This window comes from Clytia hemisphaerica, unplaced genomic scaffold, assembly GCF_902728285.1.
Source record: "Clytia hemisphaerica strain Z4C2 unplaced genomic scaffold, Clytia hemisphaerica genome assembly, whole genome shotgun sequence".
In the NCBI taxonomy this organism is placed as follows: Eukaryota; Metazoa; Cnidaria; class Hydrozoa; order Leptothecata; family Clytiidae; genus Clytia; species Clytia hemisphaerica.
The window spans coordinates 880,733-905,791 of NW_027104146.1; the positions used below are offsets into that span (position 1 = coordinate 880,733).

At 35.1% G+C, this 25,059-nt stretch overlaps 3 protein-coding genes across 4 annotated transcripts in view; 1 reads left to right on the forward strand and 2 right to left on the reverse strand.

Moving 5' to 3' along the window:
* Positions 1-18,628, forward strand: part of LOC136813872 (uncharacterized) — a 42,118-nt gene extending 23,490 nt beyond the window's left edge. Inside the window, exons 1-4 of one of the 2 annotated variants that reach the window (XM_067070368.1) lie at positions 16,942-17,295; positions 17,561-17,708; positions 17,924-18,128; positions 18,287-18,628. In XM_067070368.1, coding sequence (XP_066926469.1) covers positions 16,991-17,295; positions 17,561-17,708; positions 17,924-18,128; positions 18,287-18,600 — 972 coding nt within the window. In that variant the 5' untranslated portion in view covers positions 16,942-16,990 and the 3' untranslated portion in view covers positions 18,601-18,628. Of the gene's footprint in view, positions 1-16,941; positions 17,296-17,560; positions 17,709-17,923; positions 18,129-18,286 lie in introns of those variants that run through there. The other variant, XM_067070369.1, reaches the window with a different exon arrangement.
* Positions 13,769-15,004, reverse strand: LOC136813800 (uncharacterized). Its single transcript, XM_067070288.1, has 2 exons — positions 14,642-15,004; positions 13,769-14,335 (listed from the first exon to the last, which is right to left on the reverse strand). The coding sequence occupies exons 1-2, from the start codon at positions 14,892-14,894 to the stop codon at positions 13,914-13,916; spliced, it is 675 nt and encodes a 224-aa protein (XP_066926389.1). The 5' UTR covers positions 14,895-15,004; the 3' UTR covers positions 13,769-13,913.
* A 2,085-nt stretch (positions 18,629-20,713) lies between the features above and the next one.
* On the reverse strand, positions 20,714-25,059 carry LOC136813801 (uncharacterized). Its single transcript, XM_067070290.1, has 6 exons — positions 24,599-25,059; positions 22,748-22,992; positions 22,185-22,287; positions 21,780-21,929; positions 21,369-21,509; positions 20,714-21,178 (listed from the first exon to the last, which is right to left on the reverse strand). The coding sequence occupies exons 1-4, from the start codon at positions 24,707-24,709 to the stop codon at positions 21,879-21,881; spliced, it is 510 nt and encodes a 169-aa protein (XP_066926391.1). The 5' UTR covers positions 24,710-25,059; the 3' UTR covers positions 20,714-21,178; positions 21,369-21,509; positions 21,780-21,878.

The following is a 25,059-nucleotide window of genomic DNA, read 5'->3' on the forward strand; positions in this document are numbered from 1 at the left end:
CTTAGTTTTCATTCGACTCTCGTAGAATATGAACATTAGTTTGCCATAAGATGAGATGAGATCTTCTTCTGATTTTATTTCGCAAAGTAAAGAATATCTCGCTAAAAGTTTCATATTGTCTTACTGGTGAAACTTTCTTTAACCTTTCTTCTCCCAAGTTATTACTTTTATATGATATCATCAGCTCTTCGCTTTTCTTTGATATTGCTACGCAGTTATATGGAATTGTGTCAATGTTTCATCATATCTTGGATTTTCACATCGTCGTGTTGTTGGAATCTTGTTTGAACATTCCTTCTATGAATTCCATTATCCTCAGCTATTAACATCCCAGCTGACACAGAGAACGTCATTATAACGTCCATCTGGCGTCCCTAACGTCCATATAACGTTACATGAACGTTAAAACAACGTTGAGTTACTTTTCCGTTTCACTTTCCCAGAAATAATATTTCCGATTCCCCAAAAACAACTTGTTTGAATCATCGAGTTCATCATAATTGACTCGTTTATTCTTATTAGCGAACCAACCCACCACTATTGCCATGGTTACCAGAAACAGAATAATGCCGATACAGATAAACGATATTTCCCAGATCTGCAAATTACCAATACCATTTCTTTGTGGTGGAGGGGCGTTTGTAGCGGGCGGTGTGGTATAGTTGGAGGGCGGAGTTGGATTTGATGGTACAATGCCTGTAGAGTGAAAGCATGAGATTAGGGTAAAGTCAGTGATGACTGTATACAAATTCTTATCATCTAGTTTACAAAGTTTTGTATAGAAGTGTACGTCATATCCTTATTAAATTCCCTGAGGGGAAGTACTTAGGCAAAATGGGTGTCGGGTATGCGCGCTCCCTTTTTTGCACTCACGAAAGTCTCTTAAAATCGACTTCTTCAAAGGGTCATGAGTTCTCATAGTTTGGGGGAAAGTTTGGACTTTGGGAAAATAGTCTCTCTCAGGACCAATTTTTAAATTTTGGCATGGACATCTTGCAAACCTGTCGCCATTTTTTATAAGAACATTTAAAGTTTTTGAAGTCTTCGGAGAAAGTCTTAACTTTTTAAGTTTTAAGAATAAAAATGCTCTTTTAAACATGTTCTTAATTTCACCATTTTGTGAGTATTTTTGGCTATTTTTCTAAGAAATTGGGTATTTTAGAGTCCGTAAATCCTCAAAATGTTCTTATATAGTTTATTCTTATAAAAAAGGTGACGTATGTCCTTGTCTGAAGGTGTCACTTTCGTTATCGCCATTCTCGAAAGAACTTTGGGGAAAAAATGGTACCTGCATCAACAACGCCAAGATAAACCATCAACAAGGTGGTGGCACTAGAGTCCATGCTTCTTCAAAATACTGGAGCAAATTCTGCATTCACAATGTGCAACTCCTTCGGCCTAGAAAGTTACTTTGATTCGATCAGTGGAATAAATCTGCTTGTAAGTCGTTTGTCTTAAATAAGTGCAGTATTCCAAGGCAAACTTCAAAACCCGTAATTATAAAAAAATCTTTAAGGCGCCGAAAATGCTATATTGCAGTAAACCGTGTGGCGAAGCCGTGCAACTTAGTTAACTAGGCTACACCTCCTGCAACCCACCTCTTCAAAACTCTCTTTTCTTTTCTGTAATGATGACAAAGATTATATGTTTTAATGACGAGTCATGTTGTGTTGTGTTTGAGTAAAACCACAGAGATAAATAAACGTTGTGTTGATAAATTCTTGTCATTCTTTCAAATAAACAGTTCAACTCTCGCCAAGTTTTTCATACTCTTTTTATAAGCACTTTTACTCACATTTTATGGGCATTTTATAAGAAACTCTGTCGTAATAGCAGTTTAGCTTCTTTTAGGTTTTTACTTTTCAAAACTCATCAGACTTTAATTGTCTTTCTGAGTATGTTAGGGAACTTTATGCCTTTTTCGTATGTATAATCTGTTAATAAAGCGTCCAAAGTAAAAAAAAAAGATTTTTCTCTAGATGGAGATTGAGATAAGATTGTAAGGGAGTGATGTCTGTGCGGGATAAAACGTTAACCCTACAAACTAGGGGTTCCCGAATCGAATCCCCGCTTTTTTCAACGTTTCTGTGCATTCCCGTTCATTCATAAAAACCGACCCGGTCTGCCGTGGACTTTGACATAAGATTTTAAGAAGCGATAACTGAGTGGTCTAAAATCCTACAAACAATAATTGAATCCCCGCTCCCTTCTAGCCCTTCTATGCTCGGTTCATTCCCCTCATTCATAAAAGTCAATCCGGCTGGCCATGGGCCCCGTTCAATGAATCAAAGGACGGGTCCATCTACGTTAAATATCGTCAGTTTGTCTTTCTGAAGAGTAAACTCTTCGGAGCATTCACGGGAATTAAATCGACTTAACACTTCTCTTTTCTTTAAAATGCACTGAATAGAATCTCTAATTCGTGTAAGAAAAGTGTAGCTTTAAGATTTGCGCCGGCATTTAGGGCGATACTCATTAGCCCCCATGGGAAATGAAAGCCACTTGTTTATCATCCAAAACGCGTGACCTGCGTGGTTTTCAGATCGAAAGTAAAATCCGCACCGCCAGATTTCGAAAATATGCTAAAAATATTCTAAAATATTCTAAAAGTGGTGCAAGTCTTAAGGCTTCACTTTTTTCTTGCTTGAAAAAGGTTGGATATTCCTCTCTAGCCCCTTGGGCTAGAAGCTCAATGGCGACAATTGCTTTAAGCCATGTATATTATCGAAATCTTTGAATGTTACTTTTAGACCAACATACACATGAAAGGCACGTGTCCACCTAACCTAAGTTGGAGAAAAGTGGCTGCAAATCCTACATAGGAGATTCACATCTAGCCATTACGGCTTATACTTCAATGGTTCTAAGAAACTTCTGTTCTTTCAAAAAAACGTCTGGTGTCTGAAAAAAAAAAAGATCTGAAAGCTTAGCATGTAAATGACAATTTTTTTCAGATTTTAAAACAGTGTCTACAAGCTGACACACGAATGGAATGCGATCTGAATGAAATACTTGAACTTCGAGTTTTTTTCAAGCGCTAAGGAAAAGATTGAGCGCATTGAGTGCTTTTGCTTTTGTTTTTAGGCAAAGGGAAACCACAATTTTGAAGGGTTTTGGCTGAACAACAATCATGTCAGATCATCACATTCACCCCACATCCCTTTTTGAGCAGAGCGTGGTGTAAGAAGGATAGGTGATCTATTATGAGATTATCTAAGAATAACCTTTACCTAATCTTGAATATCCCTGTCGAGCCCCGTTTCCGTTTCTATCAATTAAGAAGTCGTCACATTTTAAGACTTTAAGGTCGAATGATCGTAATAAGTTATTAGACCAGCGTACAAATTTCAAAACAATGGTAGGGCTTGTTAATTTTCAATATGTCTAGATGGTGAGATATTATAATTCAAAGATTGAAAATTATCGATATTTTTTGCTGAGTCAGCAGTTTCTCAGCATATTTACCCACCTTTAAAATGAATTATCTCGAGATCTACAATCGGTGCCATAACATATTGGCACTTTTGGCTAATTTACCATTTTTCGAAAATTGAAGTTCGAGCGAGAATATCAATTTCGGGCCTTCAACTTGATTTCATCGATTATTTCGATCTGGGAGGGATTTATTGGTTTCTAGGCTATATTTCAAGCCCTGGACTATATTTCAAGCCACTGGACCATTTTTGAACTTTTGGATCCTCAATCTTAAGTCTAGCGTTAAAACTCAGAGTTAAAACTCTACCCTTCCAACCTACTTTAGAGGACTTGCAAGTCGATTGTGGTTTCAAAACACCCCGGTGGATTTCCTTTTTGTGCCAAGTATTTCGTCACCGATTGTAGACCCCGAAACTTAACAAACCATACCATTTATGGACATTAATAAATCAGTGTGAGGTTATTTTTTTGTCATCAGGAAACGCACAAAACTTTGCTTTCGGCTTAAAAAGGCCATTTCTATTTTTTTTTTCATCCTTTTGGGTACACTAATAGAATTTCATAAGTACATAAGTAAGTCTAATCAAATCCAACTATGATAATTTCTAATATAAAAAGAGTAAAAATTAAAATAAAAAGTTTGACTATGTACATGTTTTACAGGTACATATGGACGGCACCATATGCTTGAAACTTAACTCTTTAAGTGTCAGGGTCCTTTTTTTCTAAGTCTATTAAGAAAATCGCTAGTTTAACTTTAAAGGCTTATATCTCCGTATCTAGAAGAAGTTAGAAGCTGGTTGGATAGCGCGGGACCTGACTGAATGACAGAAAGGTGCTGGTGGTAAAACTTCAAATCAACTCGCTAGATGATAGAATAAAGTAAAGCAGGGCTAAATTTGGAAGTTCTTGAATCACTCGGTCAAAATTTCCAAAAAGTGGATTTTTGTCACATTTTTTGCATTTTTTTAGACTTTTTGGCTTTAAGATATTGCTGGATGAACCCACTTTTGATTTTTTTTGCTTGACCATGAAGCACAATCCGATTTCTATGAGTTAGACCAAAAATGACGATTTCTAACTCAAACTGGGCATTGTCCTCCTATATAGCCCATGTCCGATATACCCGACATTGGCACTTAAAGGGTTAACAAATAACCCCATTTTCTTCAGCTACTGTTCGTGCTGATACCGTTGGTACCATCAAATATTTGATTTTCAGACTTCAAAAAAATTCATGGTAATATAGATTCTATCGATAACTAAAAACCGATTCACTCGAAAACTGCAGGAGATTCGAGAGGCAATTTTTTTGTCAATTCTAAACCCAAAGATAGAAGATACCTATTTACAAATAGACGCTTTTTTTTTTAAGAATAATTTTATAAGAACACGAGGCTGAAAATTTGCAACAACCTAAGAACAAATTTATCAAATTTTATATAGTATTAAAAAAAATACTGATTTTAAATAAAGAAACTAAGCGTATTAAAACATCGTAAGAATATTTAAGCCTGAAAGTTTCAAAACAATTAAGAACAACCTGAACCAAAGTTTACTTACCGGTTCTTATAAAAAAATAGCGTGTATTGAATTTTAAATCCTTTTTAAGAAAATAACGCTTTACATTTTTATCTGAAAAATAGATCTTATCGGAGTTTTTGATTTTTCTAAAAAAGCGATGCCTTGTGGGATTGTTTCGGGAGTATTACAATAGAAATCTTTTAAAAAGGAATTCCTCGAGGGAATTCTATTTTAATACTCCCGAAACAATCTCACAATGCATCGCCTTTTTAGAAAAATCAAAAACTCCAATAAGATCTATTATGATGAAATTTGAAATGATTAAATTTGAGATTTCCAGAAGAAAATCTTTCCAAAAAAGTTCTTGTTCTCTTGTTCCATGTGACCGGTTTCTCGATATAGAAACCATGTCAATGTGGTTAGACTTATTTTCTTGGAGAGTGGTTTCCACAGAGTAGCACTTATTGTGAACAGGCCATAGGATAACCAAACTCTTTGGACGTTTCTGTTTAATGAAACATTTTTTTTTATAATGTACAGTAGAGATCGAAGAAATTAGAAATTGGAAATCGAAAGTAACAGTCTTGAAGAGAGTCGATCCAGTCCTTATTTTATTCACTTATTGACTTATAAGGAGCTTAAAATTTTTCTGAGCCATTTCGAAAATCAGAGGGTGTTGCTCTTAATTTGTTCTTAGCTTTTTCCCATGTTCTTGCAAAAATGTTCCTATAGAAAACACTTCTTGCACGTGTTATTTTCCAGTCTTTTTTTGGAAGATCCCAGCTGGTACACAACGTTGTTTCAACGTTCATCTAACGTTATATGAACGTTGTGAACGCTAGATGAACGTTGCAACAACGTTGTTTGCCAGTTGGGATGCAAAATAAAAGCTTCTTTGTACACAGACTAGAGTCTACTTCTGACTGGGCTTGGCTTTTTGTTGATTTTGATGGCGCTGAGTCCAGTGAAGTAGACTAGAGGATATTGCCATCTTGATTTTTTTCACTTTCGTTTTCGAAAATAATATGAAAACAACAAAAACAATATGATACATTCTAAAATCCCATCAAAGCTATGAAGAGATGATAAAAACTTAAAAATACCTCCAAACTTTGAAAACAATCGATCCCTTGGTCATAGTTTTCTTCTTGTTTTTTCGCCAAAAAGGGACTGGATCTAGTGGCATGTATTTGCTACCACCTCAAGCAAAGCCAAAAAATGGAGTCTACCAAGTTACATCGCGGGCCACTTATCAGCGACACCCAGTCTATCAAAAAGCTATAGGTGGCCCTCATGCTACTTGCTTTGTACAGATAATAATAATTCAATCATTTTCTTTCTGATGCCAGCTCTGTCTTCCAATGTATCTTCATGACGCAAAACGTTGAAGAATTTGTTGAATGCGCTTTTCGCTTTTTTGACGTTAGACGAGATTCGGTATGTCGTGATAATGGTGCCATCTAATTTTGTGATTGAAATAAGGTTGTGGTCTTTATCATAAAACACCTTAATCCAATTATTGTTTTTGATATCGAAGGTTAATAACTTGATTTTTTCAGGGTTTTCTACAATGTCTGCTGCTAATTTGCCATATGCATTACCAAAAATATTTTTTTGAATCTCGTTTAGTTCTCCGATTGCGCGTTTTGATAAAACAGTAGAACCTTCCATATCATTAAAATTGAATTGAATGCCATCTGATTGATATATACGAGGCTCAACTTCTTGCCCATGTTTTTCTACATGATTCCAGAAATTCTTTTGCGATGTCCAAAAGTCCTTGTAATATTCACTGTAAAAAAATAAGGAGAAATCAATATCAAAACGGGTATGTTTTCGACAATTAGCAGAAAGGTTCATAGCGAAATACTACCTTAATGGTATACACCTTTTCGACCGTAGCCACCAATTGCCGCGCGGGAATTTTTTGTCCGCTTTATCGCACTAAAACTGTCCCCGTCCTTTTTTCGCACATATTATATAGGCAATATAAAAATATGTCAAAAAAAGATTGGATTGAATTTAGTGGGATAATTAAATAATAAAGTGGCACGCGCCTGACCGCGCAACTACGGTTGAAAAAGTGTATTGATTTCTGCGTGTGCTTAGTTTGACGGTTGACCAAAATGCGATTTTTGACGGGTAGTCTGTAAAATAGACGGAAACTCTCTTCTGAAACTGAGTAGCTGTTGGCGCCTTTAATTTGAAATCTGGACCCGCCATGATAGGTATTGGCAGTCTGATAGAGTGCACAATATTTCAGTTCGACAGCCTGTGTAGATTGCAGTTAACAAATATTTTACAGAACTTTACGTAAGTAATGTGATTTGTGATTTTTCACTCGAGGGTGACCTAGACTGGGGGGTTTCATGGTTGGCGGAGGAGCGGAATCGGCCCTTTTTTCGGACGGAGTGGCGGAATTTGGCGAAAATTTAGACGGAATTACGGAAATTGGGTTCTCTGACGGAGACGGAAGATTAGACAATTTTAGTGCGGAAAAACGGAATTTAGCAAAAAAATTTGCGGAATTTCGGAATTGGTAAAAGATATTCAAAATTTGCGGAATTTTCGACAAAAATATTGAATTTCAAAGGAATTTTCGGTGACGGAATTTTTGTTCAATTTAAGACGGTTTGACGGAAATTGGAGAAAAAATTGGCGGAATTGCAGAATCGGGTACCCCCTGAAACCCCCCCCCCCTAGACTTCTTTTTCCTTAGCTGTCTACCCAAAGGTAAAAGAAAGTGTGCCATATCGTTTCCTGAATTTCGTAACTTACACGTTTTTTTATAAGAACATCCAAAGTTTTTGAAGCCTTCGGATGTTCTTAACATTATTCTTATTTTCACCATTTTGTAAGTATTTTTGCCTATTTTCATCAGAAATCGGGTGTTTAAGAGTCTGCAAGGCCTTAAAATGTTCTTAACTTGTTCTATTTTTGCCATCGAAGCCTTATGTTCTTATATTGTTTGTTCTTATAAAAAAACGTGTATCGTTGGCCCTTGTATTTGCTTGCTTAGTATCAAAAGCACCGAGTGCCATTTTGAACTTCTTTGGTATAACCCGACTGAAAGATGAACCCGCAACCTTGTGAACCTTAACCCGGGGGGGGGCGCTCATATGGTCCAACCTACAGCATGTGCCGCCATTAAGGGTAGGTTTTTCGAGACCCTCAAAATACACTGTAAGGATGTACTTTTGATAGTGTGCACTAACAAGGTCTTCTTTTAGCTGGATACACTGTAAGGGTGTGTTTGTCTGACAGTAAAAATATGATGTATCTGATGTATCTTTATAGTGCCCCTTTGCCCCTTTATAGTTTTGAATCGCACCAATTTTGATTTGTTTTGCACATTGTGTCGACATCTCAGGCTCATTTTTGGTGGCTTCGGTATATGCAATCAAACTACACTGTAACGATCAGAAACGTTCGGTAAAATGCACTGTAAGGGTACCTTTTCACTGCTCAGGAGTTGCACTGTAAGGGATTTTGAAAGTCAATTTTTTCGCGGCACATGCCGTCGTTTAGAAATCGATTGCCTCCCCCCCCCATGCCATTCATCACGGTCGCTTCTTAAATAAGGCCATGACGTCCTTGTCGAAATATTTACCCATGGTGTTTTTTCACTCTTGGTCCCCTCTTGGTGTACTTTTATCAAAATTGTTCATTATGGGGGTACCAAACACTGATCTCTAACTACTTGACTGGATGGAGCTTTTCATATAAAGGGAAGCGTGTTCAGTTTTCATCTTGTTTTCCATTCTGGTCGTCAACAGTGCGATTCGAATGTTTTTAAACATGGCGGAGACAATTTCAAAATTGGACAGTGTGTAAAAGAATATGATATCTGTGGTACCAAACGTAGAGGGTTTATAATTTTTAACCCTTTCTTAAGGGATACGAAAGCTCTTTCTAGATCTCCGTATCGGCAAAGTTTATACAAAGTTGCCAAAAACTTTGACTTTACATAACTTACCATCCCGGGGGGGGTACTTAGGCAAATGGTAGGTACGGTATGTGCCGCCCTTAAGGGTAAATTTTTGGACCTCCAAAGTCCCGCTAAGGGTCGGAAAATCAGAAAATCAAATTTCAGTCCCGCTAAGGGTCGGAAAAATAGGAAAATTTCAACTTTTTACCCCCTGAAAGATCGAAATTTGGTCAACATTGGTCAAATTTGTCCCGCTAAGGGTCGTAAAATTCCTAAAATTTTCTCCTTTTAAGTCCCGGTAAGGGTCCAAAGTTCGAAAGTCGGGCGGCACCCCCGTCAGCTCGTAACCCTAGTCCCCCCCCCGGGCTTACCATAGCTTTTCAGGAGTTTCACTTAATCTTTTTAGTTGTTCATAAATTGTTTGCTCGGAAACAGTCGATCCGATGCTATACCCTTGTAGACCACCAGTCATAAAAGCGAGAACCAGCATCAATGGGTCAATACGTTCATCTTTAATAACCTAGAAATAAGTAGTAATAAAACTGATGTTGGAACAATAAAGTATATGTATTTTCCGGCTTCTTGATATGCGTAAGTCATTAAGATATGGGATTGTCATCGTCATGGTTACTTTTCTCTACGTTGATTGTGCGCTGAAAAGAATTGCTATTCGTCGTCACAGGTCGGAATATGGTATGTAATTTTCACGGTAACCATTATTCAGATTGAAACTGGACAGAATAGACTTTAACAAAACGCAGCTGTCACGCATCGTTCATCTAACGTTATATACACCCGCCCAACCCTTAGCGGTCAGCTTTTTAGGAGACTGGCATTGAATTTTTAAGGGAAATGTCTTGTGACGACTGTATCGAAAACACGTAGCGAAGGAGCACTTATGTAAAAAAATAAAGTAACGTCAATTTTGTTGAGCTATTTGAATGCTAAAATAGTTTGCACTCCAGCGCAGAAACTCGGGAAATTGTTTCTACAGTTTTGGCGGGAATGTGTTCAGAGGAAGCCTAAAAATCGGCGCACTGCCGAGAAAGAATTTCTTATAAATTTCCCTAAAAAGCCGACCACATCGTTAAGTGTTGATAGGTGCATTATATGGTTTGGACATTACATGAACGTTGAAAAATGTTGTTTGTCAGCTTGGAAGAGGAATCATAAATTAACCTTTTTTAGAGCTTCAGCAGAACTGGAGGTCAAACTTGCTATCAAAGTGCTTGTGATTTTGGCTGTTCTAATGATGCTTTCCAATAATTCACGACTTATTTCTGTGGTGTTCACGAAGAAGTTGGTGACGGTTTTCCAGGCTGAATATGTGGCCAGTCCCGTTATAATTAAAACAGTTGAAGACGAAAGCGCAACATCTATGGTCCATTTGGTCCATGTAAAAGTTCCACGAATTCCGTACTTCAGTGCGTTCTCCGCTCCTAAAATGAACGATTTTAGATCATTTTCCTGTAAAATGTTTTGAGGATTTTCTCAGAAAGATACGGTGGTTTGATATGAGACCATTCTTTTAAAGGGACATACTGATGAAATTTGTAAACAAACCGTATGCAGCGGGATACAAAATAAAAACAAATGTCCAAATAAAAAATCAAAACAAATATACACCCTTTTTTTATAAGAATATCTTCTATAAGAATACCAGGGTGAAAATTGGCCAAATCGTAAGAATACCCTAAGAATACCCTCTAAGGTGAATTTCACAGAATTTGATAAGAATACAGTCATTTTGTATTTGGTTAACAGAAAAAACTGCTTCCTTTGTTAGAGATAAATTGAAGCTTTGAAGAAGAATGTAAATTTAACCCAAATGTTCACTCAAAAGTCCAAAACTCTCAAATTTATCATTTCTCATGTTTGTAAAAAAGTCAAGTCTAAAAAATAAGAATATGTTAAGAATATTTCAACCTCAATTTTGGCAATTTCTTAAGAATACTTGACCCTCATCCAAAGTACACTATTCTTATAAAAAAAAGCGTGTATGGCTGATTTTGATTTACAAGTTTGTTTTAAACACGTGATTTTAATTTTTCTCTTTAATGACACGTGGTTCGAGCAATGTTTACATTTTACTACTTTTATGTCCCTTTAGGCGAGACCAATTAAATTTGTTGTTCTACGGGCAGATCGTTAGCAAAATATGAGTCGGTCGGTCGGTAAAATAAAAATAAGATTTTCATTAATCAAGGAAGGTAATCAGGTTTTAAGTAATATTTTCAAATAATCTTGATCGAAAATTCATCATTCATCTTTGATGGAGTTTGTAATAAAATCTTTCGTGCATAGATTTCATGATTCTAGATTTTTTTTGAACTTTTTTTTAGTGTAAATTTTTTCAATGACTTCTTATTATTGGAAATTTGTGGCACAGGAAACTCAATATTATTATTTTTTCGTTTGCAGCAAATACTGGGTCGGTCGCGCCCGTAGAACAACAAATTAAATTGGTCTCGCCTTATGTACTTAAATACTTTCCGATCATTAAGATGCCGAAGCTTTCCTTGAATCCTAAAAAAACTCTGATCAACCACGTAATTATTTGGGAGCTACCTATTTTCCTTCAAACAAAATCCTTATTGAAAACGGCACGAAATTTTGCAAAGGACCCTAATGTGGTCTGAAATCTTTTAACCTATTTCATAGAATTCGTGTTTTTAGTACATGATATTTTTCTACGTCACTGCAGTAATCAACTTTTTAATGTTGAGAACTTCTCTGCGAATTGAGAACTCTTTTGCGAATTTCTTAAATTTTTCAACGTCTTTCTTGAGGGTCTTGAAATCTGCAGATTGTGCATTTTTCCCTTTTGAATACACTTTTCTCGAGATACATAAATTTATTGTTGTCCTCGTTTTCAAACAGATTTCATTGCTATAAAATTACATATTCACAATGATAATTGTGTTGTTTATACCTCATGAGACATTTTGAATTTCAAGTACTTTTGTTTCAGAGTTAATGTTTGCCTTTTGGGAATTTAAATTGGTTTAACTGTATAATTTCAGAGCAATGAAATTTGTTTGAAAACGAGGACAACAATAAATTTATGCATCTCGAGAAAAGTGTATTGAATAGAAAAAATCATGTAACAAATGCACAAATCCTATGAAATAGGCTATTTATTTCGAGCAAGCCAACTTTTATGAAATTTGATCTTTAACCTGCAACACCACCAGAGAGCACAGCACCAGCCAAGATTTTGATGACAAGAGCCGTTCCAATGGGTGAGATTGCCAAAACTATTGTTCCTACTGCAGCCATTAGACCTATGTGAAAATGGTTTTTTTTTATTAATAAATGTGATATATTAAACTACAAAACATGAAAGATTGTTTGTTCTAAACTCAAATTAAAGCCTTGAAAAAGGGTTGACCTTTGCTTCCCTTTTTTTTCACCATGACTTGGCGATTGACCACCTCTGGACCGGGCTGTACAAGTGATGAAAATTAAACCGATTTCCTTAAGGGAACTAATTTTCGCGGTGACTAATTTTTGCTGAACTAATTTTCGCGGTTGACACCCAATCTTTTGCCGAAATTTTTTCATTTTCCTAGAGGTTTTTACAGAATGTAAGTAAAAATACTATTTGCGGAACTAATTTTCGCGATAGACACCCAAAAACGCGAAGGAGGTCTAAATTTCGCGAAATCGCGAAAGATAACTGTGTCTCTCACCTGAAAGTAAGCCTGCAATGATAGGTTGCAAAGAGTCTGGTGGAATTCTTTCAAAATCAGGATGCGTTTTCAACATTTGCAAAATATCATCAGTTGATTGGAAAGTAATTGTTTGCTCCACATTCAGAATCAATTCCCTATTTAAAACATTCTCAGTATTTTGATGAACTTCAAGATTTCCAGTGTTTTTATAGAAGTTGCAAGGAGTTGACATCTTCTGTGTTCCTTTTATTCCTGGCCCTGCTCCCGCGTTCCGTCCCAATCTCGGCCCCGAAGTGCCAATCGTTTCTGTGTTTGGATTTGCAACAACTATAGGACCTCTATTAGAGCCAAGCTTTGGTCCAGAATTAGAGCCAAGCTTTGGTCCAGAATTAGAGCCAAGTTTTGGTGCAGAATTAGAGCCAAGTTTTGGTGCAGAATTAGACTTCATTTTTCTATGTCTAAAATGAAATAAAATATACAAGACCAATAAAAAAAACTTCAACGTAAAACAAAGTGTTTTTTGTCGATATCGATATTCAAATTCTCATTTCAAAAGCAGCCTGGATATCAAAGCAGCCAGGATATCCAGGCTGTAAACATTGTTTTTATCTATGATGTTTCTGGTTTACCGTCTTGTCTACCAAAAGCAATTTGTCGCCTAAAATACTAAGTATAAAGGTACAAAAGCCCATTGGACCAAAGTCATTGAAAAAATTAAAAGATCAATTACTGTAGTCAAGATAAAAGTTTAGCTTAAACAATAAATCATACAATTTTTGCTTGCCAAAATAAACTACCTTAAGGGAAGAAATTTCGGCAAAGTCCTTGGAAAAATTAAAAAATTAATTATTGTAGTCAAAAGTTTAGATTAAACAATAAATCATACAATTTTTACTTGCTTAATAAACTACCTTAAGGGAAGAAATTTTGACGTCTGAAAAAAGTTTTTCGACCATCCGCCAAATTAAATTCCCGCTAAAATTTCTTCCCTTAAGGTAGACGTGTTAAGATTTTATCAAAAGCTACACCCCCTTCTCACAGACCCACTACGAACCCTTCCCATTGGAAAAGTTGGCCAAAAAATCGTCCCCGGTGGAAAATTGTCCTCCCATTTTTGTCCCCATTGAAAATAATCAAATAAGCCAATCCTCAAAGCAAAATTTTGCTATTTTTCCCATCCCCACTCAATTTTCTTGCTTGAAAGAATTTAAACCCCCGGTCATGAAAAATATGGGAATATCAACCCCCATCGAGTTTCAGTCCGTTACTTTTACCCCCAATGGCTGAAAAAATCCTACTGGGTCTGTGAGAAGGAGATGTAAATAGTACACCTCGTTTATAATATTTTAACTTTAGTTTGTATTTCCTTTGCCATCAAAGACTTCGAAGTTGATGACACCATGGTTCTCGTTATTCATTTTGCATTTGATTCTCAAAGCTCTTGTTTCTTCGTTGAATTCGTGCCATGAAATTCCTCTTGAATCTTTATTAAACTCTGTGAAAGCAACTGAATATGCCAGTGCACTAATATCTGTTACATTACCAGTTGGGTCGGTCCCATGTCCAGAAACATTTCCATTCGCATCCAGGACGCCATCTTCACCACGGATTTGAATCCCACATTTATTACATCTGTTTCTTCCCAATGAAAAACCGAGACAGACAATGTGATTTTTACCAGGCGTTCGTGCCTTCACTGAGATATACCCTTCAACGTAACTCTGAGCGCCAGAATGTGCTATGCCAAGACTAGCGATATTGCCAACCCATTTCCCTTAAGTAAATAAAGATAAATAGATGTTATGGAAAGTTCATGGATACAGCTTATTCTCTCTAGTTCGATCTTCAAGCAAAAACCTTCTTGATTCGGATTACGGAGAGTTTTTACACCTCCTTCCAGCTAAGGGCAAGTGGCGTAATGTTTTTGTTCGGATTATGGAAAGATACGAATATTAGAGGTAAGAATAAGAGAAAGTTGACTATATTTTGCTTATGAAAGTTCTGTCTGAATATGATCACACCAGACTTAAAAACGCTATATCTATCTAGGGTAGATAATGTTCTGAATTTTATAACATACCAAATTCACCCCATCCATGCCTATGCCACATTAATGCACCTGCTTGACCTGGCTCGATCATATAAACATCTTTTGAAAACATTTGAACCACTGGCTCCACACACCACCCTGAAATCACTCCATTATTTACATACTCCAAATTATAGCTGGACGAATTTTTGATTACCACGCCCAGTCCGACGTTCGGGTTTTCCTTTGTAAAAAACTCGGAGACGCAATCATCTATTTGCGCTACGGATCGTTTGTATGCCATATTATTAGACTAAATAAAAAGAACATTCCATGGTGGCCGGCGACCCTTGAAATCCTCCCAACTCTGTAAATACCCTTAATTTTTTCCTGCCTTTGAAAATTTCCTTGAAACCCTTGAAAAATCAATATTATTTTGGAACCCTTGAGGTGCAAGTTTTATACCCTTGAAAACCTTGAAATTTCATATTAATTACCCATAAGACGTTTTCTTTAACCGGCAAGTACAAAACGCCTACTACCTACTACTTAATACTTACTACCTACTACTTACTACTTACTACCTACTCAGTTTGTATACTTTACAGACCAGAACTCTCCTTCGCTTGTTCGAAATCTCTATTCTAAAAAAATTGGTTTTGTAATATCTGAATGCTAACACACAAGTCTTTGCTTTATATTTACTTGAAAAAAGTGTTATCTAAAAAAATATTTAGCATATTTACGTAGTGAGTAAATATTCTCTTCGCCTCATATAAGTATACTGAAGTATAAAACAAAAGGCCATTATCTTGATTTTTTCTTTTTCCTAAACCTACTCTCTCTTATGTTATGACTCTTATTATAAGAACTTTCCTTTTTCCTAAACATACTCCCTCTTATGACACTCATTATAAGACGATAAGAATACACGTAAATGTCTAAAAAAGGCTCTGTAATATAAATAGGGGGTCAATCTATCTCTACCCTATTGTATGATCTGCATCATGTCAAATGGTGCCAAAATATTTCTTGGAATTGGTTTGCGAAGCTTTGTCAATATTTTTAACAAAAATTTAATTTCGTCAATACTTTGACATGGTGAAATTGACACCTAAAACAGCTCTTTGTAGTATTTTCCTACTGAAAATTTCTACCTTGCGATACTGAAAGCATCTTATTGAGCGAGGGGTAAATCACTGAAAAAAATCACGTACACCTTTTTGAAAAATCAAAAAGAAATCAAAAATCAAAAAGAAATCAAAAAGAAATCAAAAATCAAAAAGAAATCAAAAAGAAATCAGAAATCAAAAAGAAATCAAAAAGAAATCAAAAATAAAAAAAAAATAAAAAAAAAATAAAAAAAAATAAAAAAAAAAATCAAAAATCAAAAAGAAATCAAAAAGAAATCAAAAAGAAATCAGAAATCAAAAGGAAATCACAAAGAAATCCGTGCACCGAACGTATCATTTAATTTTTTAATATTTTCAAAATTTAAAAATTGAAAACAACAATAAATTTCAATTTTTAATTTCATAACACATTGTGAAAATTTTAATTTTAACGATAATTTTTGAATTTTAATCTTCAAATACTAAATTTTCAAAGAAATATTGGTTCATTAAAAATTCTCTTTTATAAAGAGTTGCGCGGAAAGGCTCATTCAATTTTCTTTATCAGTTTGGGATTCCAATTGTCACGTGACTTCTCTTAAGTGTCCATTCATTACTTCCACTGATTCATTAGCTCTTAGATACAGATAAAAGATGGATCAAGTAGATCCTCAATACGTGGCTGAACTTTTTGAGGAAGGAAAAACAATTTGGGAAGTCCAGGCAAGATTACAACTTTTTTTTCCTGGTAAACGTGGGTTTTCACTTATCTCCGTGAAGCGATTTTGTCAAGCACATGGCCTTTCACCTCGAATTAAGATGAACTCTGTCAGGAGAGTTGTTGCTGAGGCTGTTGATCAGGTAAATAATTTATTATGATACATAAAAAACGAAGGTTTTGGTCTTTATTGAGGACTGTTATATCTACGTGTGTAGGTCCTAGAAATTAACTATTGTTCGTTCATTCACCAGTCTTTTATGGGATTTTCTCAAATATACTGCCGGTGGGTTCATTCAGTATGATGCTTGTTAGTATTCAATCGACCCTTGCTAATTTTTTGTTCTGCTGAAAAACTGATGGCGGTGTAGGAATTTTTAGCCAATACAGAATACACGAGCATTATTCTACTTGCTTTTCCATTGTCGTAAATGATCCCAAATCTCACACTTATATAATTTTTATAAGAGTTATTCTTATAAGTACAAAAGCGTGTATTAAAAAGATAACAATTCGTTTTATAACAAAGAAACTACTTCTTTTAAGGTTGGACCAACGTATGGAAGAAAAATGATGACTGGTTTCATTAAACAAAAGTACAATGTGTCGATAGGTCAGAACAGAATAGCTTCTGCTCTCGCTCAAGTTGCTCCAAACTACAATCAACGTCGACGAACAAATACTGCTCGTTTGATTAATCCGATCCCATACCAAGCTGACTACTTTGGTCATAAGTTACATGTAGACCAAAATGAAAAATTGATTCGGTATGGTGTCACGCATGTTTGTGCCATTGACGGACACAGTAGATTTATTGTAGCGGGCACGACTATGCCAATTAAGAACAACCTCACAATTTACAAAGATGTTTACAAGTTAGTTAGTTTTACATCAACATTGCAACCTAATGTAATTTTTAACAATTTATGAAACTGTTAAAGAATAATGATTGCTTTTCTTACTTCCAAGCTTAGGCACGGTACGGCACTCTTCATAGTGGGGCAATTTTATAAAGTAATGCTGACCTTGTTATTAAAAAGTTGACTAAAGAATATATAATAGAACACTCATTTTGCATTGTGAAACACAAAGACACTTTCTAGGACCTAAAATTACCCCATACTCATTATTTATCTTTAGAAAATCTGCACTGGAGCACGGAATGTTTCATCAAGTTAGAGTCGATTGTGGTAAAGAATTTTATTTAATGCTTGGAATTCAAGAATTATATGCCCATCTACGAGGAGATAACAGCATGCTCCCATACAGACAAACTCAATCTAAGAAGGTACACAGTTAACACATTTTCATCTTTCTGCTAGTTGCCCTCTCCTGCAATCCTAAAAAGTCGAATTTACAAAGAATCGAAGAATCTTTCCAATTTAAAACACACTTAGCAAGAACGCTACTCGTGGGGGCCCTACTTTGGGTTGTGGAAGTAGTAAATCCACGAAGACTATGTTTGTATTTTTTATTCTATTTTGTTTATTATTTTTCTTTGAGAATTTGCCAATTGAACGTATTTGGGTTGAAGTAAACTCCAGGGTAAATTACCCCTTGAAGGAAGCATTGGTTGAGATGGACAACACACTTCAAATTGATATGGAAAATGACGCATTTAAATTTTGTGTATCAGAAGTGAGTTGTCGGGTTGCAAATTACGGTCTTAACGTTGTAATATCATCTTGGAATCAACACCCTATCTCAGGTTATATTTTTACTCTCGACTCTTTAAGTTTTCATAATTGCCATAAACCTGAAAGCAAAAGTTTCATTCCATTTTAAAATTCGTATGATGTTTATCTGTCTTTTTATCATATTATTAGGACTTCCTAAAAAACAAACGATATTTATTTTTATTTTAAGGCCGTGGTGTTCCTTCAACGATAAAAGAACGGACAAACAGGTTACAACCCTTGAATGTCAATGATATTCCAGAACCTTTGGAAGCAAAACAGATGTACGAAACTATCTATTTGGGAAGGTTGACAGAGGAGAGTCATTTTGGTATTGATCCATTGGTCGGCTTTGAAGAGCTTATCAACCAACGAGAAAATTCGTTTCAAGCTGTTCATCAAATTCCGACAATATTCAATCATTTAGTAAATGGAAACCAAGCACCTTTCAAAACTGCTATTTCAGATTTTATACAGATAACTTCAAATTTGACAGCTTTTTAATACGGATTCTATTTAACTTTTTGTTGGTTCCTTGCCAGTTGAAATACCAATGCTTCTATTATTTACGATGTTTTGATTTTGCAGGATGTTTTGCAGTCCATTTAAATAAAATTTGCTTTAAACATGCAGAGCAAACTATTGTTGAAAAAAAGTTTACAGCTTGTTTGTACATAGGGTACTCAACCCTTTAACTAAGTGTAACAAAAAAATCCATAGTGCCAACTTTATTTTTCAAGCTCAATGAACCCTCAATGAAGTATATTCAAGTAATAATTTCAAAATTCCGCCTTTTAGTGAGATTTTTGGACTTTTTTAAATAAATTCTTGAGATTTTGACCATATTTCGTCAACGTGCCAACGAAAACTAAATTTTCATCAAGTTTGACTAAAATAGCAATTTCAAAGTCAATGTGGGTGTTACGGGATTAGCCGTAATAGCCCACGGTAACTTATATACTTATTTTGTTATCGTTCAAGGGTTAATATATTATCGAAATATTGACAGTCAGTGTAAACGCTCTAACGATATTGTCAAGATTAAAAAAATTAATTTTTTCTCGTGGAAATGTCCACAATATATTGTTGGGACCGATTGGGACGTTTACACTGACTATCAATATTCCGATATGGCAGTCTACTTTTGATTTGATTTGATTTTGATGTCAATTTCCAATTTCGCTCATTCGATTTTTCGAAATTGCATTAAATATTTAGACTCGTGCATATGGCAAGCATATATTGAACCTAAAATTACCATTACCTTTAGCATATCCGAGCCTGACCAAGGGGCAAGCGATTGCTTATAAAAAACTCTGCGTATTTTTCTAGTGTAAGCACTCTTTTTTGTTTATATCGATTGCAAATAAATAGGGCAATTTTGTAGGACGCAGGTCGTTTTAGATCTGGCCGACATTTTTGTTTAACAATTTTTTGGCCTCTCCTCCAAAAAAAAAGGCTAAAGTATGCATGCTTTTTTATATAAGAATACGTTCTATATGAATACATGATGAAATTGGACAAAAGTCCAGAGAGTCTGGCTGTCCTAAAATTTTGTAACCAAACCCAAAACGTCGAGTTTAAAGAGCTTTTTAATATGTAAATCATTTCCTACCAGTAACTGGCACTTCATTCAACTAAAAAGTTAAAATATTCTTTGAAATTTTCTTGGTATTCTAATTTGATGTTTCGTAGGAGTGGAGTTTGCATTTTAACCTAATAATGCCTTTAGGATGATTTCGACCAAAAAGTTAAGAATATCATCATAAAACAAAAATACACCATTCTTATATAAAAAAGCGTGTAATGCTAAGCATACCTCCAAGCTGAATTGCGAAAAAATTTGAAGTTTTTCTTCCTTCCCAAAACTTTTAGTAAAAAATTCTCAAAATTCTAACCAAGCAATTTCAATATATCCTATTTTTTGGCCTATTTTGTTGATTCCAAGTTGAATCAGCCTTTCAACAAAAGACATTAAAATTTTTCATCAAATCAAAGAAAAACAAGCCGGATGCTGATTCTATCTACCTGATGAAGACAGTCGAAAATAGAAGAATAGAAAAGAAACAAAGGAAAAACGATCAAATTTACCGTGCAAAAATAAATGGCATATTTCCATCACTTTCGGCCGAAAAAAAATTATCCTCTGAATTCGGACTTCGTCATATTTTGGGCATTGCTAATACGCATATTTGTGCAAAAAATAAGAAAAAACTAATGATGAAATTTCGAGAAAAGCTGGTAAGAAACGAACGGACGGACAACGGTTAATTTATAGGACCTCCAGGTAGGTCCAACATACGGTTGAAGTCTTAAGCATACAGTTAAGCTTAATTTGAGGCCGAAAACTAAATTTTGCTAAGCATAATATGAGCTTCAACCTGATCTTCCCGTATGCTTACAAAAAGAAGTGTAGTTGCTATGGTTTTCACCATAGTATTCCATAAACAACTTTTCTTGCTGAAATAATGGTGAAAAAGCTTTTTAGGTTGGAATGCAGCAGTCAAATTAAGAACAGCTCAACTCTATGCTCAAGTCTACTTGCAAAGCATTTAAAAAAAAGACTAAAATCACACCTTTTATTAAATGGATAAGAAAATGTAATCTTTTCGTCCCTGAATACAGAAATAAAATTCTGGTAAAAACACAAGACTAACTATAGATAAAAATCTAGATGAAAAATACAAGAATACTACTATACAAGATATAAATTCACTCTCCTAAACTCACTCTCGTTCAATTTCTTCCAGTATGGTTAGAACTGCATCAAATCCTTTTATTCCAAGCGTACTGAAGTTTGGAGATCTACAATATGGGCATTCTGTTCCAAGGAGAATGTTACATAGGCTACATGCTATTAACACTTTGCAGCATTGTGAGAAAAAAAGGGGTCCTTCTCGTATTCGTTCGTGGCAAATTTTGCATTCTGTAGCTTCTCTCAAAGGGTTTACCAATTTGAAGCTTTTAATACCATTTGTGAGCGTTCTTCTGAGACTTTCCAAGTTTCCATTTGTGATCCCAGTCATTGATATCACACCCATGTTGTTATTTAACACTTCTTTAAGCTGTCTTACTTCGGTATCTGAAAAAGGAAAATGAGAAATTTGACATTGGTTTGAAATTGAAATAGACATGAAAATGTGATAAATATGGATAAATCACGGTTTTGCAATACAATCCTTTTCCATTGAAGAAATATTTGGTTTATGGACTAGAAACCTAAATTTTATTTCAATAACTTGAATTCAAATAATTAAACTGAGAAACCATACTTAAAGCTTGTAGCTGTTGGACCATCATTGGATGCATTTGCATTTGCTGAATCGGTGCTTCTCCTGTCATTTCTTTGTTTCCAGTATCTTCAGGATCCACAGCATAAACGCGCCTTGCGTTAGCTGTCCAAAATGATAGTTCTATAACACAAATGACATTTTATATAATGTATGTTTTTATAATCACTTACCCTTACCTTTTACACCTTAAAGTCAACTGATAAAGTTATTACTTTAGTTATATTACTTCGTGTATATATTGTAGCTTCATTTGTATTTATTTTTACAGTATTCTAAAATATTCATTCTAAACTGTAATATTTCTAACCAATATTTTATTTGAAAATATTTCTAAGTTGTGACCTTTCAAGAACTTCACAAAAATTTTCAGGACTAATCGATTTTATTTACCTTTAGTTATGTCAGTTTCTTCAATTTTGTCACCACTGGTGTCTACTAGTATCAAGGACTGGTTTCTGAAGCCATCTCGGACTTTACGCGTAATGGATTCTACGGAGCATTCGTCTTGGATACTAATGTATTGTGAACGATCTTCCTTGCCTAAAAAAATCAAGCACTTTATTCTTATTTTTTTTAAGGTGGATAATTTATTACTTTTACAACTTTTAAAATTAGGTTTAAAAATTCCCAACCAGATCATTAACGAAATAATCAACTTTCTAATAATTAGCCTTTATTAGACTGAGAGTAATAAAAGAAGGATTTTTTGTGAAATCTGAAACCAGTTGAAGTACGTGTGGACATGAAATTGAAACTTATTTTTTATGAAGTTGACATAACTGAATGTTAACTTACTTGGAACTTCTTTTTGCCATTGTTTCTTTTAGAAGCGGTTACTTTCACATAATCTTGAGTTCGTTTTCGCTGTCGTGAAGTGGAGGTGGAGCTTACAGAAAATCTGAAAACGTGAAATATTCAACAATTTACATAAACTGTATTTTCATGTCAATTTCCACTAACTTCCGAGATAAATTTCTTACAGTAAGATTTAGAAAAATGTTAAAATTGTTTTTCTTAATTAAAAAAAAAGTACTAATTCTACAAAACACCACCTTCCATAAAAAATAGTGAAAATTATTGTTTAGTTTTTATTCGCCACACCCCATTATATTTCTGTATATTTCATGTATATTTCCGAAGGTTACCATGACAACCGAGAAAAATTTAGAATTCTGAATAGGAATGAAAACAAAAACGAGTTTGTTTGCCTCCTAATAAAAAAACTGAGAGCAAAAAAGTCGGAATAAATCAGGAATTCCGGAATTATGGGGGAAATGTTTACTAATTGAATCTATGAAAATCCAAGATTGATTCCTTTCACTTAGAGCCTTGCCTTAGAAAATTGCCTGATTGCTTACCTTCCAGGTAGACTGTTTCTTCCTCCAACACGTCGGAACGGCTCAGACAACTGCTGTTGAAATGGGGTTGGTAATCCTGGTAACTGGTTTGAGGCTCCTGTTGAGTTTGAGTTCTTCTTTTCTCCTTCGACGGTGAAATGTGTAGTTTCATTCTCACGAAGTTTAAAGGTTCCGTCTACTTTTGATGGGAATTCAGTCTTATTGGATCCATATCTCTCTACTAGATAGATTGAGGATGGAACGAGCTGTAAACGAGAAAACAAAAACATATCAAATCAATAAGCCATAAAAAACTTTGGATTCCATTTCAAGTTGATCTTAACAAGAGTTATAATAATTCAACTGACCTCAGCTAGGGATCACATCGCAGTGATGACTTGAGGCAAATCACTTTTTTTTTAACTTTTTGCGCCTAGCTCCAAGAAGCCATAAGTCACAAAATAAACATTACAAAAAAAATTATTTTGGTATAAGTAATTTTCGGGAGAGAAAAAACCCTTCTTCAGAATAACTTTGTTTATTCTTTTCCAAACAAATTATAAAACAAAGCATAACAAAACATCAACTCTTTGTCGATCGATTGATGTAGGAGTTTTGAGGAAGAAAACTATTTTCTCTGAAAACACAAAAATTGCTTTAAATGTTTGGCCAAATCGCGAATATTAAGTTCCGCGAAAAATGCTAGGTCGCCATTCGCGTTAAGGCCTGTTTCCATCGATCGCGCGAGCGTGCACGGTAGGGCAAAATTTCCTAAAATAGCACATTGACGTCACGAATTAAATTTTCTTGTACACAAAATGTGTACGCTCTTGTACGCTTTTGCGCTCTTTTCTACGCTGAAAATTTTCAACTGTTTTGAGCGTACAGGAGCGCACATCTCAATTGACAATTCTTTAACCAATCAAGAAAGCGAAAAACTGCTGAGTAAACAAAAAAATGTAAACATACAGATTGTGTATGTTTTTGATGGAAATCAAACATTGATCGCGCGGAGTGTGCGGCCAAATCTATTTTAAGAATTTTGGCCTAGCGTGCACGCTCGCGCGATCGATGGAAACAGGCCTTTAAGAACATTTGAAGGCTTCAAGACTATAAAAATAAGAACATTTGTTTGTTTATAATTATGTACACAGCCAGCTGACCTAATAAGTGGAAAATCGCGTTTAGAGCCAATTAAGACCCCTATGAGTAAATTTTTGAGACTTAAATTAATAGACTTAATTAAGAAAATTTCAAGGCTTGAAACCAAAAAATTTAAGACCATTGAAGGCTTCTTTGATTTTGAATGTTCTTGTAAAAAACGTGTATTCGCGAAAGTTAAAATTGATAAAAAATTTCAGTTTTTAGTAAAATTTAGTAAATCTAAATTTAATTAATTAAAAAAATTCCAATGAAGATTTTTCCACAAAATGACCGAAATTTCCTTAACCTTTCAAAGCCGCTGTCTTTTTTGAAAAAGGCCAAAAATTTCATCATTTTTTTCTGTAAATTTATTTTTTCAAAGGCAATTTCTCGACCAGGACAAAGGATTCAGGTATCAACTTTGGTATCGTTGGAAAGCTCTTTCTCTCAGCTACAAAAAATAGCAGATTTTTTTTCTCTGAATCTCAAGTGGTCAGGAGTTATGACCAAAAGACTGTGTATCGGTAAAATGACCTTTTCAAAACGTACATATACGTGTTTCGACTCCTAAGGGTTAAAGAATATTTTTTTCAGGAAAGAATAATCTAAACATAGGCGCATAGACCCTACACAATGAAAGATTTTATTTTTATCTTTTGATGTTTTCATAAATAATATTTAAAAGTCGCAAAGGACATTTTTGGAGTTAGAAGAAAGAACATTACTAACCTTGAAAGCAAGTCCTATAATCTCAATGTTCATATTGCTAGATTTGATTGTGCGCTCAACCAAATCATCTCCATTTTCACAGATCAGAGTGTATTCTCTCTCTTCTGCCATCTTCCTTCTCTGACTGCTTGCATACAATGAAGAGGTCAAATGAAAATAACCCGGGGGGGGTACTACCCTTGTCGACCGACGGGGGTGCTCCGCTGTGGTTCGAAAAATGGACCCTACGTGGGACTCGAAATTTGCAAAAAAAGTGACCCTGAATGGGACTGAAATTCCAAAATTTTCTCAAATTTTCTACTTTTTCCCCAAATTTTCCAAACAAAGGCACCCTACGAGGGACTGATTTTTCCATTTTGGTGTTTTTGCGACCCTACCTGGGACTCGTGGAGGTTAGAAAAGGTACCCTGACCAGCGGAGCATCCCCGTAACCCATTTTGTCCTAGTACCCCCCCCCCCGG